General features: G+C 35.4%; 1 protein-coding gene across 3 annotated transcripts in view; it reads left to right on the forward strand.

Annotated features, from left to right (window-relative positions):
- The first annotated feature begins 268 nt into the window (after window positions 1–268).
- The window catches only part of ZC3H6 (zinc finger CCCH-type containing 6), a 29,960-nt gene continuing 11,807 nt past the window's right edge, over window positions 269–18,421 (forward strand). For 2 of the 3 annotated variants that reach the window (XM_070932299.1, XM_070932301.1), the window contains exons 1-5: window positions 269–801; window positions 8,361–8,547; window positions 9,033–9,155; window positions 11,879–12,110; window positions 17,456–17,568. In XM_070932299.1, the coding sequence (XP_070788400.1) occupies window positions 710–801; window positions 8,361–8,547; window positions 9,033–9,155; window positions 11,879–12,110; window positions 17,456–17,568 (747 nt within the window). In that variant the 5' untranslated portion in view covers window positions 269–709. The remainder of the gene's footprint in view (window positions 802–8,360; window positions 8,548–9,032; window positions 9,156–11,878; window positions 12,111–17,455; window positions 17,569–18,421) is intronic. The other variant, XM_070932300.1, reaches the window with a different exon arrangement.

Genomic DNA, 18,421 nt, shown 5'->3' on the forward strand with positions numbered 1-18,421 from the left:
CCGAAAGCTGCCAGAGAGAAGCTGGCTGTTGTTGGGTTTTTTTTTGCCTTCCTAGCCTTGCTCGGCGCTTTGTGAGCGACGCCAACCGCCGCCATTTTGTGAGCGTGTCCAGCCTCCGCCCCCACCCCCATCCGTTCCGCGCGCGCCATTGGTCCCCCTTTTTTCCCGTCTTTCTCTCTCTCTCTTGTTTAGTGAGCGAGCGGGCGGGCGCCATGTTTGTAAGGAAGACATAATCAGAGCAGCTCATCTCTCCGGCCAACGTGTCCCGTCTTCCTCCCTTCCGCTCTGCCTGTTTCTTCCTGCTGCCTCCTTCCTCCGTATGGTCTGTGTGTACCGAACTCCTCCTCATAAGCTGCATTTATCTCCCATCTCTTTTTTTCCCCGTGAGGTGCAGGACAGCCTCCCCTCGGGCGGCCGTTAAAAAAAAAATGCCCCTCTGTATAGCGTATGTTTGTGTTCCCCCCAATTCAGTAAATCCGTGAGGGAAGTCTAGTTCGCCGGTGCACGGGGGGGACACCTCGCGTCGTCCAGCCTTGTAGACGCAGCGCCGCCGCTCCCTCGTGTGTGTGTGTGTGTGTGTGTATTTGTGTGTGCGCACGAGTGCGCGCCGCCTCCACCTCCTCTCCCTGCGCCCTACGACTGGCAGCAGCGTCCTGCCTTCCTCCCCCCTTCCTCCTCCTCCTCCCTGCACACAGGCACAGCCAGCACAATGGCCTTTGAAAGCCTATTCTCCAAGCCCCCAAACCCAGTTCTTGACCAAAACATGCCCGACTCTGACAGGCAACATGCAGGGGACGAAAGGTCGAGTAACGTTCTTCTCTTTCTCTTTCTCTCTCTCCGCTTCTCAATGGTGATAATTAACAGTGATAATAACTAAGAATGATGGTATGCTATGTGATGATGATGATGATGATGATAATGGTGGTAATGACGATGTCTTAAATGTGCCTAGGTGAATTTAAGGAAAGAAAATGTCTATAGCATTGTATGGGGGAAAGTCACCTTCAGCCTGAGGTAGGGGTGGGTTTTTTTTTTCTTTTTAGATGTTTTTAAGGGTGGGTGATAACTTCAAGGTGCATTTTGCATGCATTTTTTTACATTTCCTTTTTTTTTTACATTTTTTTTTTCATAAAATGCACTTTACATTGGCTGTGTGTAATGTCACTGTTGTTCTTAATCCCCTGTCTCATTGCCATTTGAACTCAAAGGCAGACTGTATCCCCTCATATATGTAACATATATGAAGCTGTATAACAATGTATACACCTTACACATTAACTAGAACTCTCTTTGTATGTGTGTATATATGAGGTTTTCTCAGATTTTTCTCTTTGCCAGTTTACAATTCTAATTCCATAATCTAACAAACCAGAGGCATTTTCTGGTTTGAGGTCCTGCTCCTTTTCTCTCTCTCTCTCTCTCTGTCTCTGTGCAAATGTTTGTTTTCATACAGATACGGCTTTCTTCACTAATTCGTTTTTAAACATGTGGAAACCTGAAATTATTTCTCCTACATTTTCCAACTTGTATGCAAAAATTTTCTTTACATCAAGATTTGTAATGGAGGTCCCATTAACAGACAAGTCTCCTATAATCCCTGTGTCCCTCCACAAGTATGTACAATGCTGTTTTATGAAAGTGATACAAAACATTACATAATCCCTTATTCATGCAGCAACACAGTAAATAGGATATAGCCTTTTCCCCGCTTCTACAAACAGGAATACCAAGGAGAATAGCAATTCAAATGACTTGCCCATAGCTACAGCGAATCAGGTCTGGGCCTCATATATCATGCCTTCAAATCAGCACTTCTTCACTAACGTAGTTACAGTGTTTTAAATTGTTGATTAAACAGTGGATATTTCAAAATGGTTACTGCAGTACAGCATTGTTACTTTTAATACAGGTGGTCCTGGACTTACAACGGTTCATTTAGTGACTGTTCAAAGTTACAAAGGCATTGAAAAAAATGGCTTATGACCATTTTTCACCCTTATGACTTAGTAGCATCCCCATGATCATGTGATCAAAATTCAGATGCTTGGCAACTGGTTCATACTTACGACCGTTGCTGTGTCCCAAGGTCATGGGATCACCCTTTGTGACGTGACAAAGTCAGTGGGGAAGCCAAATTCACTTAACAACTATGTTACTAACTTATCAGCTGCAGTGATTCACTTAACAACTGTGGCAAGAAATGTTGTAAAATGGGGCCAAAACTCACCTAACAAATGTCTGACTTAACAACACAGATTTTGGGCTCAGTTGTCGTAAATCGAGGACTACCTGTATTAGTCAACCTGAACTGAACTGTCCAGCAAGATAAAGTCTGCATGTTAATTAGTAGAACCAAAACAAAATACCATGACTTCCAGATAAGTGACAAACTGCAATAATACAAGATGTATGCAAAATATAACGAACTTTTTTCTATACAATTGGACAAAATTTTTACAAAATTATTCATGTAGTATATTGACGTTGACCAGCCAATCTAAATCTATAAGTGGATCTGTTTAGATTTATTAGGAATTATACTAAGGCTAAGAAGGACACCTAAGGCTTAGAAATTTTATGACTGTGCAAAATAGCCCCTAATTAAATTATTCCTGTTAACCATGACAAATGCAATAATAATTTATTATATTCTTTCCTTTTAACCTTCATGTCTTTAATCAATGAAACATATTTTAAGTGGATAACTTTAAAGTTGAGGTTACCTAATTATTTTTGACAGAATAGTAGACAAGAGTTGTACTTCCTTATTTTGAAGTATGGACCTTTCCATACAATCTATCTCCCTCCCCCACTTCTCTCTCATTAGAAAAGTCAGAAATCTCAAAACAAGTAGTGAAAGTCCACATTCAATTACGGTATTTCAAATACAATGGAGTTATCTTGTTCACTGACTTCCATGTAACATTTTGAAGGAAACAAAAGGATGTGCTCTTCATTTCAAGAGAGCTCTCATTTTGTTTTGATAAAATGATCTAGAAACAGATCTCAATTATTTAACCTGTGCTGATGGCCATCTTAGCTCTTGGATATAGCTGCCCATTCTCCTGTTCCATTTTTGCACTGACATAACTAAATATATCTGGAATAGATAAGATAAATGCTTAAACCATTCACTAGTAACTCCCTGAAACTGCATTTCTTGACTATTTTTCTACCTGAGAGTTCATAAATAAATTGAGTTAGTGTACAAAGCTTAAAATTTAAATATAGCTTATTCATGTGTAATTGTTTTTAACATTTAAGTATTTAAACATTAACTCAAATGACTTTAATTATCCATTTGCTAATACATTTTCCAAAATATACATGCATTAATTTTGTCTTCATAATATAAAATAATTTGGAATTTAAGGTACAAATGAAATTCTCTTAGCATCTCTTCAAAAGTGTAGAAGTAGTAGTGACGACGCCAAGTATTATATTCCATAAAAGTTCTTGATACTGAAGTCTTAGAAGGTATCATAAAAATTTACAGCTGCATGGGAATATTTGGTACTTCTATGGTTGTCAGAGTTAAATTAATTTCCTTTTTGAAAATTAATACATTGCTAATTGCAAGAAGTATGCTACCACTGCATTTATCAGTGATTTCACTGATCTGTTTAATATTTTTATATAATTTAAATGTTTTTAAATGAGTACCGGTAATTAAAAGTTTGGTTAAAGTTTGCTATTAAAAATTTGGAGACTTTCTCAATTATTCATTATCACATTTTAGTTTATCAGTTTAAAAAATTGATGTAGTTTCAAATGTAAAACTATTTATAGTGTAGTTTTATAGAGTTCAATTGAAATAATGGAAAGCAAATATATTTTTGCATCTTCATTGTTTACTTTCTATCATGTTAAATATTTTTAAAATCTTTATTAATAGGATGAAGTTAAAAATAGGTTTTGGAAATTTGTCTTCAAAACAGTATTTTTCTCTCAAAGTAACAGTATAAGATATATTCTTGTTACACTGTTACTCTGCTTTTGTAATATATATAGATACACATACACATACATACACACATCAATGGGGCAAAAGTATAATTTAAATACTGTATATAAAGTTCTTGTATGTCTAAACTGTAATTTAAAATTATATCAGTTAAGTTCCAATGGCCCGCAAATTGTTAAGTAACTATTACATTAAAGGCATAATTACAGTATCTTACATTTTGAAAAGGTCATCTTGTTTAACTTCACTTTGGAAGCTGGATATATTAAACACATCTGAATACTTATAAATTAAGAATCTTATGTAACTATAGCTCGAAAATGATTTCGTTTATACCTTAGGGAGCTTATTGCATGGCTGAACTAAGTCACTTTTCTGAACACTTCCTGTTTCTCTGCCAGCTGTGCCAATGTTTCCATTAGCTGTGTTGAATTTTTTTCCCTTTGTTCTAAAGTTTCCCTAGCTCTGTCTGCATTTTAAATTGACCTTCTTCAACTTGATACTGTCCAGAAGTATTGATTACAAATCCCAGAAGTTGATATGGAATTCTGGGAATTATAGTCCAACATATCTAGGCAATGCCAATTTGGAGAAGGCCAATTTAAGTGAGCATGAAAAGTAAGGGAATTAAACTTCAGTGTATTATTATGACCTAGAACACTTCGTTCTTCAAATGTAGCTTTAACTCTGTACCCCTTACTAATTGTGAAAATAAAGGGTATTTGTAAGAATAGGAGAGCTTTGTCTGAATATCATACTAGCTTTTGCTACAGGTTTAGGCATAATTTACTAATGTGTGAGATATAGCAATAGCACTTAGACTTATAACTTAGACTTATATACCACTTTACAGCCCTCTCTAAGTGGTTTACAGCAGTGGTCCCCAACCTTTTTATCGCCGCGGACCAATCAGCCTTTGATAATTTTACCGTGGCCCGCTGAGCGCGCGCAGGGGTGGGGGCTTTGGGCCACACGTGCGTACCTGCGCGGGGCTCTCTTCCCTGGAGCCTTTGCGCACGGCCCAGGAGCTTTTGCGCACGGCCCAGGAGCCTTTGCGCTGCAGCGTTCATGTCCCCCGGCCGCTGCACGGCCCGGTGCCAGGTACTCCGCGGACCGGGGGTTGGGGACCACTGGTTTACAGAATCAGCATATTACCCCCAACAATCTGGGTTCTCATTTTACCTTGGAAGGTGGAAGGCTGAGTCACCCTTGAACCTGGTGAGATTCGGTCTGCCAAATTGCAGCAGTCAGCAGAAGTAGCCTGCATACTGCATTCTAACCACTGTGCCACCGCCGCTCTTTATATGCTTAGTTTATCCAGTAGTAAATAGATTTGGTTTTGAAGTACATTATTTCAAACTACAAGGCATAATTATATTCTGAAGTATCAGTTTGATGTCTATGAATAACAGTATACCTGCTAACCCATTTATAATGATTGCCAAAATCCCATGCCCAATGAATTTTCTAAAATAACTATTGTAATTATAAAAATGGTGGCAAACATGATAAAATACCATCTGCAAACTTATGTATTTCTGAAATTTTCCCAGGGCCCCACATAGTCCCCAAAAGGCATTTTCAAAAATAAAACAGTAGTGGCTGTAGTTGCTGTTTTATCTATCTTAGAATGTGTTCTGAATTGTTTTTTATATATTTTTAATTGAACTTTTTAACAAGATAAAAATAATTGAAATAATAGAAAAATCAAAGAAACAAAGAATAATGAATAAGAAAATAGAGGAAATAGAAAAGAAAAATAAAAGATTATAAATAAGCAACTTCCGATCTTTTTGGTAGCAGTTATAAATGTATTTATATTTTACTCTCTTTTTCTAAACTTACATCAGGGTTTCCTTCTTTCTGTAAGCTTTCCTTTCTAATAAGTCAGACTTATAAATCACAAGTTTATTTTTATTTTTATTTTTCAGCAAAAAGTCCGTAAGGATTTCCAGGCACTGATAAATATAGTTGTTGATCAAACAAGTTAATTTTGCCATTTTTGCTAGTTCTGTCATCTTTCCCAATCTTTCCTCCATTGTGGGTATTTCAGAGTCTTTCCATTTTTGCGCATCTACATAAAAAAGTATTACAGCAAAAATTATACATAAAAATAATCTTCCATGATTCTTTTTTTAACTGTCCATTAATCTCAACAAGAAAATTTCTGATTTCAGTTGAATGTTGATTATTAAAATTCTTTGTGTCCTTATATGTACTTGAACCCAGAAATGTCTGGGGTTTTTTTACAAGTCCACAGGCATGATAAAATTACCACTCATTTTGTCCACATTTCCAACACAAATTTGAAATACTTTTATACATTCTAGACAATTTTTCTAGAGTTATATATCTGATACATTTTATTAAAAAAATCTTTTTAAGGAATAACATAATGTAAATTTTAATCCTATAAACCACATATTTTCCCACTGTTCCATCAGTATATTGTGTTCAAAGTTTTTACACCAATTTATTTTACAATCTTTCACTTGTTCTTCTGCTTCAAATTTCAATGAACGTTTATGTATTTATGCAGGTACATGTTTATCATTTGTACATAGTTCAATTTCAATTTTTGTTCTGCTATGTGCCAAATGTCCTATTATCTGCTTTAAATCTTTTTTTTAACTTCGTATATAAAAATGAAAACTAAATTCTTCAGCAGCCAATTGCTCTCTTGATTTTATCTTATGTTCTCCATGTTCCTATTCTATCAACTGTCAGTATTTTAACCATTTTTCTTCATGTATTGTTACTTTCCTGTATGCTTCCTATGCTGAGATAAAGGCATTTTCAGGCACAGTCAGGCACAGGCACAGGGTTTATATCTATTCCATATTTTCAGCATAGCACTTCTGATATTTTTTTTTAATTTGATTTATATGATATGATTCTTAAAATCTACATTAACCTGTATTTTAGATTGTACCATAGAAAATTATGCCAAAAATGTTCCACTAATACAATTTTAAAAGCATAAATTATAAACTATGAATAAATTTTCAAGTTAATAGAAACAATTTAATTTTGTTTGAGACAGTTTGGTATACAGTAGAGCTAAGGTGCTTGGTACAAACCAGAAGATAGTCTTCTAGTCTTCCCTTAAACATGAAAGCCAATTGAGTGACTTTGGATCAGTCAAGCTCTTAGCCCATCTCACAAGATTGTTCTGTGGAAAATCTGAAGTGAAAGCATTACTGTATTTGCTGTCTTGAGTTCAGCAAAAATAAAATAAATAAAATAATACATAGATATAATTTATGTAAAGTAACCTTCAAACAAAGGAAACAAACAGCAACATTAAAAATACTTTTTGGCCTATTTAACTGGGTAAACTAATCTGTTTATAATATTTCAAAATATTTCATAATTTTATGTATTTCTACATATTGTAATTATATAATTATATATTATAACATAAATAGCTAATTCATTTCGTTTGTTATTTTTTTTAGCAATAATATTTTTATCTGGTATGCATTTGTAACTTCAGGACAAAGTGTATTTTACCCCACAACAGCAAAATGTAGGGCTAAGATAGGAATAGAAACTAGTGTCCTCACAACATATAGTGTCACAGCTTAATCATTGCACTTTACTCTCTCAAAAAGCATTTCTTCTAGATTTTAAATCAGAATGTCTTAATCTTCCAGCAGATATTATAATGATTGTGCCACTGAGAAAGATCTAAATAATTTGTAATGTTGGATTTTAGTCTATTAGTTTTGCTACTTTGTGCAATCTTCTATAAGTAGTCCTCAACTTATTGTGACCAATTGCTTAACAACAAAAAATTACGATGGGCCCAGACCAGTACTTAACAGCCTGTAAAGCACTTCTGGGCATCACAAAATGTCATCCCCAGTACAAACATACATCCTTGTCATCACATGACTGCATGTCAGGTGCTTGACAACCAGCTTGCCTGGAATGACCGTGGTATTCACTAAATGACCATAGTGATTTGCTTAATAACTGTCATTAAAAAAAAAATCAGGTCTGGTCACATGGGTGTCTCGAGTTATGACTGTAAAAACATAACCAGAAGTCTGGTCCCTATTGTGATTGTAAGTCGAGGACTACCTGTATTAATATATTTTATATGTATTTTGGTAATTAGGAATTATATAGTTCTGAACTATTTTGAGAATTAGTTATATTTATTAAAATAATATTAAGAAAATTGCAATTGTATGGTCTGATATAAGAAATATAATAAATATGAAATATTTAGAAATGTGAAGTATAAATATATTGCTAGATGCAATTTAGGGTGAGCATATTTAAATGCATGTCACTATTTTGACTAGTAGACATATGGATATATAACAATTTTGCATTATTTCCTGCAGTCTTCCAAATTCTTATTTTATCTAATTTTATCTTTCTTAAGCAGAGAGGATGGTGAACTTGAAGATGGTGAAATAGATGATGCTGGACTTGAAGAAGATAAGGAAGAAAAAGGCACAAAAGTTGAAGATAAACCTAAAAATGAAAAATCTCATAGGAAATCACGAAAGAAGCGCAAAAAGGAAAAAGAGAAGAAAAAATCAAAAAGGAGAAGGCGAGATAAACACAAGGTATGAAGTGCTGTTCAGCATGCTATGCAGTTTATTTCTAACTAATAATTATTTCCCATTTAAACAAAATGTAAAACTATACTGGAGTACCTTCACTGAATATTAACTCCTTGAAAAGGTGAGGTTCCCTATAGACTGCAAAATAGCCTAGAAAAACAGTCCATTGAGCCATCATCACATGCTGCTTCTAACATTCTTACTCCCATGTGAACTGAAATGTGTACTGGCAAGGCTCATTAAGTGTTCCAATACTGCATGAGACTATATGCACAACCTACCTTAATTGGTGATAAACTGATCCTTGTGCCAATTTGCCTTGTATAACCCTAGCTTACATTCATTTTTGTTCAGATATACTTGTTGTAATTTCAATCATACAGATAGATGTGTGTGAAATCACACAAACACACACACACACACACATACACACACTATGATTATCATTTATACAATGATTGCTGTAGTATAATCTTATTTCTTTTCAGCATAATTCGCCTTCTAGTGATGATAGTTCCGACTATAGCATTGACTCTGATGCTGAACGTACAGAAAGATCTCATAAGAAAGGAGCTGGTTTCTATAGAGATTATGAGTCTTCATTCCTTCAGGTACAGCTTTCTAAGTGGACTTCATTTTGTTTGTTTTTCCATGCTGTTTAAATAGTTGCTTGATCATTTTTGTCAAAAGATGTGAATTACTCTTTTGAATTAATTATATTGGATTAGTTTAGACATATAAGTGCACTGTATTGTTTTTGATTATAGTTTATTTCTTAAACGAATAATTCTTATTCCTTGTTTGTTACTTTTCGCGATGTGGAGGTAAGGATAAGTACTGCAAATACGACACTGGTAGTCATTGACTTACGACCACAATTGGGACCGGAATTTCTGTCATTAGTCATTGCAGTCATAAATTAAGTCAGACCCAAATTTATGACAATTTTTACAGCAGTCTTTAAATGAATCACTGCTGTTATTAAGCAAATCATAAGGTCATTAACCAAATCCAACTTCCCAGTGGGTGTTTTTTTCAATTTTTTTTTGTCAGAAATTGGCAAAACAGGTCACAAATTGCAATCACATGATCACAGGACACTGCAACTGGCAATAAATGTGATCCAGTTGCCAAGCTATCAAATTGCAATCATGTGACCACAGGAATGCAACTGTCATAAGTGTAAGTACAAGTCATAAGTCACCTTTTCCAAGGCTGTCGTAACGTTGAACTATTGTTGAATGAATGGTTGTAAGTCAAGGACTACCTTGTATAAAAGGCTATAAAGGGATGTCGCCTTTTTGGAGTGACTAAAATTTCCAAGCCTTTTTCAGGTGAGTAAAATCCCCAGTCAAAATGAAACCTTTTTTATTTCTGCCCTTTTCCCAATTTGTATAAAAATCTTCATTTAATTCATACATTTTGAAAGGAAATGGATATTATTTTGAATTTCTAATAATCTGATGTCTCTACCATATTATTTTTCATAATGTATAGTGAAGCTGAAGATAAATGTTGATTAAATAAGTTTCTATGAATACTGTACAGCTGCCTGTTACACATGTATGATATTGACATTAATGTAAGATAATAGACAAGGAAATCCAATAAATATCTCTTACAGAAACAAACATTTCAAAGCTTCTTATGTTCCTCAATTTATAAGAAAGTCTCACAGTTGGACTATTGTAATACACTCTACATGAGCTACCCTTGAAGAGCATTTGGAATCTACAGCAGCTGCAGAGTGCGATGGTGTGGGCAGTTCTTGGGGCCGAAGAATGGCCCATAGAACACCACTGCTCTGTGAACTGTATTTGCTGCCAGTTTGCTTCCAGGTGCAATTCAAGGTGTTGGTAATCACCTTTACAGTCCTTCATGGTATGGGTCCAGGGTACCTGAAGAACCATTTCATTCCACTGAGATTGGCCCACCTCACCCATGCTGGCAGAGGAGCCATGCTGCAGGCCCTGTCGGGCCGCTTATTCCAGCAGGCAGGGAAATGCCATTGCATTTCACCTCTGGAACATCTTGTTCCAGATGTTCTGGAACGCCCCCACCCCTGGTATTAAGTCAGCCCCAATCCTCCTGATCTTCCATAAGAGCCTAAATACCTGGCTCTGCCAGCTAGCTTGGGGGTCCAATGGGGGAACATCCCACCTCCCTCCCATCCTGTCCCCCTTCATCTTTAATTGGATCATAATGTTTGGCTTGTTTTAACTTATGTTTTAATGTATGTGTGTGTGTATGTGTATACCTTTAATGATTATAAGATGCTCAGAGTTGCCCTGTAGTAAAATGAACAGCTAATAAGTTTTATAAATAAATAAATAAAATAAAAGTAGTATAAGTGTGTCACTTTAACAAATTAATTTGAATCAAATCATTTCTACTTAACATTTCCAGCAGTCACACAAACTTAATATGATTGGAATTAATGTCAACATTTAAAAAAAATTAAAAAGGGAATCCAGAATGGAAATTTTCCAGACAGTTTAATATAGTTCTGATCTTTTTCTTCTTTCTGGAATTCATCAAATTGGCTATTTTCCTGTATAAACAGAAATGGACATTGGAGAAACGAAAGATATGAAAGTAGAGTGCCTCTAGGATAAGAAGATACAGGTCTTGTATGTATATTTTTATCTCCCACCAGAATAAGTGAAAAGAGGATATAAGGAAAAACTGCTTGTATCAGAGGTGTTTTTATCCATGCAGGTTTAATTTTATTGCAACAAAAATGATGCAATCAAATGCTCAATAAAGTCATGTAACTGACCTCAAGCAAAATATTGATTCAAATCTATTAAATCTGTCTTTCAGAGGAGCTCTTAACTACTTTTAAAACTTTCTTATCCATCTTAATTACTTACATATACAGTATACAGTTAGCTTCACTTGGAGAAAGAATCTCTGCTTTGCTTGAAAAAGTATTGTCTTCTATAACCCACGTTACATGAATTATATATACAATGTGAGGGAAAACATTGATTTTGAAAAAGACATGCAATAATCCAATTATTTCATTTTAGAATCTTTCAACACTACTATATACTCATAATTAAATGAGCAGACATCTTACCTCAGTAACTGTCAATTTGTCTGGGGATAATCACTAGAAACAGTTTCCTTCCATTTTTGAAAATTTGTATGAATAATATGCTGATAGTATATTTTTTAAAATTGCAGTAAAGAAAACTTTAGAAGAGTAAATGCTACAATATATATGCTGGTAAATCTCAGAATCCTGATATATCTTGTTACATTATATATTAGAGATTTATTCTTAATTAGTATTCTCATATGTTTCTAATTATTTTTATGTATTATCCAGCATGGGCATATTTCAGGAAAATATAACCCTTCACAGAAGACACAGCATAATAAGAAATCAAAAAGCAAAGATTATGATAATTACAGTGATGATTTTGGCTACAATGAAGATGAAAAAGAAGATTTTGCTGACCAGTTAAAGCAATATAGACAAGCTAAAGAAACTAATGAGTTAGAAGCTCCAATTTCAAAAGAACCAGGGAAAAAGCAAGGGATGAAAGGGATTCACAAAGGTAAGGCAGTAATCAAAGAACAATTAAATCTGAGTTTGTATCTATCTATGCAGAATGGAATGCAAAGTCACATTTATTATTACAGAACTTCACTATTAATCCATTAGTGGCAATAAAAACAGTCAATAATCACCTCACCATTAATCATACTACCATTATATTTCCAGTGAGTGTAATTATACTTTTATAGGTTCATTAGCCTTATGTTTTCCTATATCCAAAAAGGTTCATTCAGTTATAAATCGTCAGAAATTTTAACATAAGAGAACATAGACAACATAGTTATATTATTCCAGTAGGACAGTTACATATTAATAAAAAAGAAATTATATGTGTAATGTTTTTACCTGAAATCCAGTTAATGTAATTTTTGTAAGTAAGCATGTTAATTTGAGAATGGCTAGCATTCTTGCCATTGATACATATCCTTTGATGTCTTTCAATGAGATGTATGCTTTTTCTTAGAACTCTGCTCAATTGAAGATCAAGTGAAAAGCAGATAATTCCTTTAGCTTTATTAAAGGAAAGGAAAACATAGTAGGAGCAGGTATTTTAATGCTGAAAAGTCCCTTTCCCATACAGTTCTTGAATTCTGTCATGTGTTTAGACATTCTAGAGAAATATATTTGCCCTGTAAATTAAACATGGATCATGGATCTGAAAAGTCTGAAACTTTGGGGATTAAATGAATTGATTTTGTAACTTCAGTCTTATGTGTAATGGTTAAATAGTCCTGTGCAAAAAGATTCCAAACTGCTCCTCAGCTAATACTCTGAAGAAGCACATTAAAAGCACAATTAAGTTTTTCCTGCCTCAGAAACAGTTTGAATACTTACTTTACTGTTTAACCAAATTTAAGTTGCCAGAACATTAAAATTGGGAATGGACAATTTTCAGAAAGCACTGTTTCTTAGATAGTAGTTGATTGCATTTAATTATATAGTGGTAATCAAAACGGCTTCAAGGCTTAGTAATAACATTAATTTGTTTATTTAGAACATATTTATCCTGTAGGGTCACATGTAGTTCGCAATAAAAATACATAAATCACAAACCAGAATTACAAAAATAGCAATAAAAATATTTAAATATTAAATAAATCAAGATTATACATGAGCAAGATTGTATGTCCATTTATTTATATCTTATATTTTGATAAGTTGAATAAAATTATTTAAAAATGAAGCCTAGATAAATTTATCAAAAAGATGTTCTTATTCCAGCCATACAGATTGTGGAGTTTTGAGATGTACAAAGAATACTCTGAAAATTATTTCAACATGTAGGATTCATACAGAAGCAATCCATTAAATATTCTGCCCATAAATCTTTCAAATCTTTAAAGGTCAGTAATGCCAGAACTTTTGATTAAATTCAGAAACAAATTATAAGCCCATGCACCTATTTTAGCAAGAGAGTTTTATACTCCATTTATGCAGTATTTGATAATAAATGAACTGCAGCCTCCAAGCCCATTTCAGAATATTGTCAAAGACAGCTTTGCAATACATTGAAGCACATTGCAATAGGCCAAAAATAATGTAATCAAAGTATGCATTATTTTGGAAATAAGCTTAACATGGCCACATAGCAGGAGATCTATCTATATAATTGATATAGCCATCCACTTCATGAATAGGACTCTGGATGGCATACAGTTGAAACAAAACAATTAAAAACACAGCCTTAAAAACTTTTAAAATTAAAAATATAAATATATTCACTTCAGAGTGAATGGGAGAATGCATTCAAGGTCCACATAGTTATAATGCACGCACTATTTACATTGGATCCCCAAGCCTGCTGACAAAACCATGTTTTAAGAGATTTCCAGAAAGTCAGTTGGGTCTAGGCCAGGGGTGTCAAACTCTCAGCCTGCGGGCCGGATGTGTCATGTGCTGGCCCCACCCCTGCCCAGTTTAGCGAAGGGGGGGAAGTCCTAATACATCACATGACACTGCCGTGACAACGTGAGTTTGACACCCCTGGTCTAGGCAATGTCATCAAATGGCAGCTGCTGTAGCAAAGAAGGCTCACTTTTCGGGTCCCTGACAGATGGAACTACTTAGAAGATGTGATCTGTAACTTGCCCTTCCTGCCAGACTTGACTGGATAGGCAGATGTAACCAGGAGAGATAGTCCCACAAATAATCCAGCCCCATGCCACATAGGACTTCAGCATTTTGAGTTGAACTTAGAAGCAAACTGGCAATCATGGAGTAGAGATACAAGATATGCAAGTTCTAGCAGCACACATTTGATCTCACCACTATATTTTGCACAAGTTGAAGCTTGCGGATACTTCTCAAAAGTAACCCCACTTAGAGTGAATTTCATTAATTCAGGAGATCAGGGCATGAGTAATTGAGAGTAGAACCTCCCAATTCAGGAATAGGCACAATTGGTGCACAACACAAAGTTGTGCAAAGGCTCTCCTAGCCACAGCTGCTACCAAGCAAGAGTCATGAGTCCAGAAGAACTCCCAGATTGTACACAAGGTCTGTTAGGGGCTAAGTAATCCCATCCAACATCAAAGATAGTACTTTCTCAGATTCAGGAGACTTCGAAACCTTAAGCCATTCAGCCTTGCCAGGGTTCAGCTGAAGCCTGTTGTTCTCCATCCCATACAGCCTCCAGGCAATGAGACAGCAATCAATTGCAGGACTCAATTCACCAGGATGAAAATGTATAACTGGATATTATCAGCATATTGTATTGATGATATCTCATCCCATGGCAATGGATATTCTTACCCAGTCTTTCATCTAGAACTAAATGAGTGAAGAGATTACTGAATCTATGGAATCCTACATAGAAGGGGTCAAGGGTTGGACCTCTCATTCTCAAATAACAGCTGGGGGGAGGATGAAAGAGATCCAGCACAATACAGTGCCATCCACTTCCACCCTATGGTGCTGATCTTGAAGGATACCATGGTCAGTGGTATCAGAGGCAACCAAGACGTCAAGTAGAGCCATGATATATGGACTGTCCCTAACCCACTCCTACTAGAGGTCACCCAAAGCATGACCAATGCTGTTTCAATCCCTGCCTAGACCTAAATCCTCATTGAAAAGAGTCCAGATAATAGATGGTCTATTATGATGCATCCATATCTAGGGACATAATATTTAAGAATGGAATAACTTTAAAAAATACTTTTATTATATACAAATTATATGCAATATTTTGCAAATAGGATCTAAACTTGCCATAAGTTACCAAAATTAATTACATTGTTTTATAAACTAAATTTTGACAATTTTCTTGGTGACTGTCCAATTCACACATATGGCTTTGCAAAACAATATTTTCGCACAGCTGCCTTGACTCCAGTCACTCAAATGAAATGATGTTTCAGTATGGAAAAGTGAGGTGTTCAGTCTTGATACCTCCAATTTAAATTTGAGGCTGACCAATTTGCCTCATCAGAAATGTTTAGAAGGCCAGTTAAATAGCTGCCTCAAATAGCCTGGCTATTGGGATGATTTTTGTAAGGCCCTGAAGACCTGGTTTTGCCAATGGGCCTGGAGATTCCAGAGTGGGATGAAGTCCATCAAGTGGTTTATTTGATGGATGGATTGACTGTTGTTGCCAGGAGGGGGGACTATTTTTTTTATTGTTTTTATATTGAGTTTTTATCTTTTTAAGCTACCCAAACTCACTGACACTGAGTTGGGCAGCCATATATATTTTCTTAAATAAATGATTAGAAGCAGGTGATATTCCACTTTGGAAAGCTATGTTGAAGGAGTATTTCACTGAAGGCTTTATCAAAATAAAAACACCAGTATAATGCAAAACTTGTGTGTTACATAATTTTTTAAAAAAGAATATCAAATTCAGAAACAACAAATAACAATTTGTTATTTTATAATCTTAGAACATTTTAAAAAATCCTTCACAGAATAACCTAAAAACTGGTGCATGTGCTGGTAGCCTCCAGGCCTAATGCACTATATGTGGGGCTCCCTTTTCTCTACTCTGGACATTTTACAGGTAGTCCTCGATTTACAACAGTTCATTTAGTGACCGTTCAAAGTTACAATGGCACTGAAAAAAGTGACATGACAATTTTTCACACTTATGACCGTTGCAGCATCCCCATGGCCACATGATTTACATTTTGGATGCTTGACAAATGACTCAGATTTATGACAGTTGCAGTGTCCCAGGGTCATGTGATCCCCTTTTACAACCTGACAAAGTCAACCAGGAAACCAGATTCACTTAACCATGTTACTAATTCAAGAACAGGCAGTGATTCACTTAACAAATGTGGCGAGAAAAGTCATAAGATGGGTCAAAATTCACTTAACAAATTTCTCACTTAACAACATAAATTTTGGGCTTAATTGTGGTTGTACATTGGGGACTATTTTTATTTGGTACAGAAATTAGAAGTCAGGTTGATCTCAAGAAGAACACAAAGAGATTGTGTTTTGGTTACCTATTTGTTCCAGGACAAAAAAGAAGAGCCTACATGGATTGGGCCAAAGCTATTTGAGAGAAAAACTTTTTCTAGAGGAAACTTCACAGCTAATCAATCCATCTGAAAATACTTGCCTACTATTGCTGCAATCTATCTGCTGGCATTTGGGGTCAAGCCTTTTATGCTGCTGCTCTAGTTCTTTGAAATGCAGTCTCTTACAGAATTAAAGGATACAACTTACTAATTTTTAAAAACTCCTAAGTCATCTTCTTGAACAGACTTAACAGTTAAGTTAATGGTCAACTTTATCAGTGGATATTATTTGTGTCCTATTTTATTATTTTTTAAATTATTTTAAATTTGCTTTACTATAAACTGCCAAGACACTTTAAAAATTTATAAAACTATATTAAGTTTAATGAATAATCTCTAAATAGAAAAATATAAGCGGTATGTATTATAGCAGTGTTGGCAAACCTTTTAGGCACTGAGTACTGAAAAGGGAGTGCGCGTGCGTGCCAGAAACCAGAAGAGCAGCCGTCCAGTGTGCATGCATGCGCCAAGAAGATGATGTTCCGGTTTCCTGCGCATGCATGCGCACTGGGCAGCTGGTCTTCGTGCACGCATGCGCACCAGAAACTGGAAGACTAGGTGGCCAGTGCACATGCACACACTGGAAACCAGAAGATTATCTTCCTGGTGCGCACATGCGCACCAGGCGGCTGCTCTTCCAGTTGACGGCACGCCGGAACCTGGAAGAGCAATGGGCGATGGATCGCGTGCCCAGAGAGATGGCTCTATGTGCCACTTCCGGCACGCATTCCATAGGTTCATCATCACAGTATTATAGTTTTTCTTCTGCACCATAATAAGTAATAAATCATTATATTCATCCAGAAATTTGTAATTTTAGGTGCTACACAAACAAGCAATAGTTATGGTATTGGCCGAGGGCGCAGCATGCAAAAGAAACTGAAACGCAAAGATCGTGGAAGAGGAAGAGGAGTAAATAAAGGATCTGAGGAAGTAAGTTAAGTGGAAATGGTTTATTGCATTAAAAACAGTGGTTTTATTAAGCTTAATTCAAAACTGCACTGTACAATGCTTTATTTTTCTTTCAATGGTCTTAGAACTAAGATAACTGCATTATGTAAGTAAAAGTAACATAACTAAGATAAATGTTAACAGTCAGCTGCATTTGCAAAATCAGACTAATACAAATATAATCCTGGTGATTAATAGCAGGAAAATTTGGTTGGAGAGCAGCCAGTGGTTGAATTGTCACTTTTATATCCCTGCTAATTAAGACAAAACAATTTTAAAAAATCAGTTTTACTGGGTTTTGATTTTCAAGATATCTTTTTATTACTTGCTTGTTCATAAAGATGGAATCCTTCTATACAGCTGTACCCAACATTGGTATCTTTTATGATAAGATACATTGTTCATATATATGTATGCATGAATGTATGCATGGGAATTGGAACATCTTACCCCTGAGATGAGATTGGCTCCCAACTTTCTGACCTTTCCGTAAGGGGCTGAAGACCTGGCTCCGCCAGATGGCTTTAGGGCTCCAATAAGGGAGCATCATACTAGAGGTGGTTGATGAATAAAGAAGCAATCCTATCTCCCCTCTGCACATCCTGCTCCCTCCCTCCCCATCTTTTAATTTTAGTTCTATTTTTCATTGTAATTTTCATTTTATTGTTTTAGAAATATTTATCTTTTATGACTTAAGTGCTTTTAATTCTGTAAACTGCCCTGAGTTGTCTGAAATGAGATGGGTTGCAAATAAATTTAATAAATAAATAAATGATTAGTTTAACCATGAAATGGGTATTTTATCTTGTCTTTGACTATTTTGTGTTTGAGTGAC

This window comes from Pituophis catenifer, unplaced genomic scaffold, assembly GCF_029215685.1.
Source record: "Pituophis catenifer annectens isolate HBS135680 unplaced genomic scaffold, rPitCat1.0.hap2 SCAF_1, whole genome shotgun sequence".
In the NCBI taxonomy this organism is placed as follows: domain Eukaryota; kingdom Metazoa; phylum Chordata; class Lepidosauria; order Squamata; family Colubridae; genus Pituophis; species Pituophis catenifer.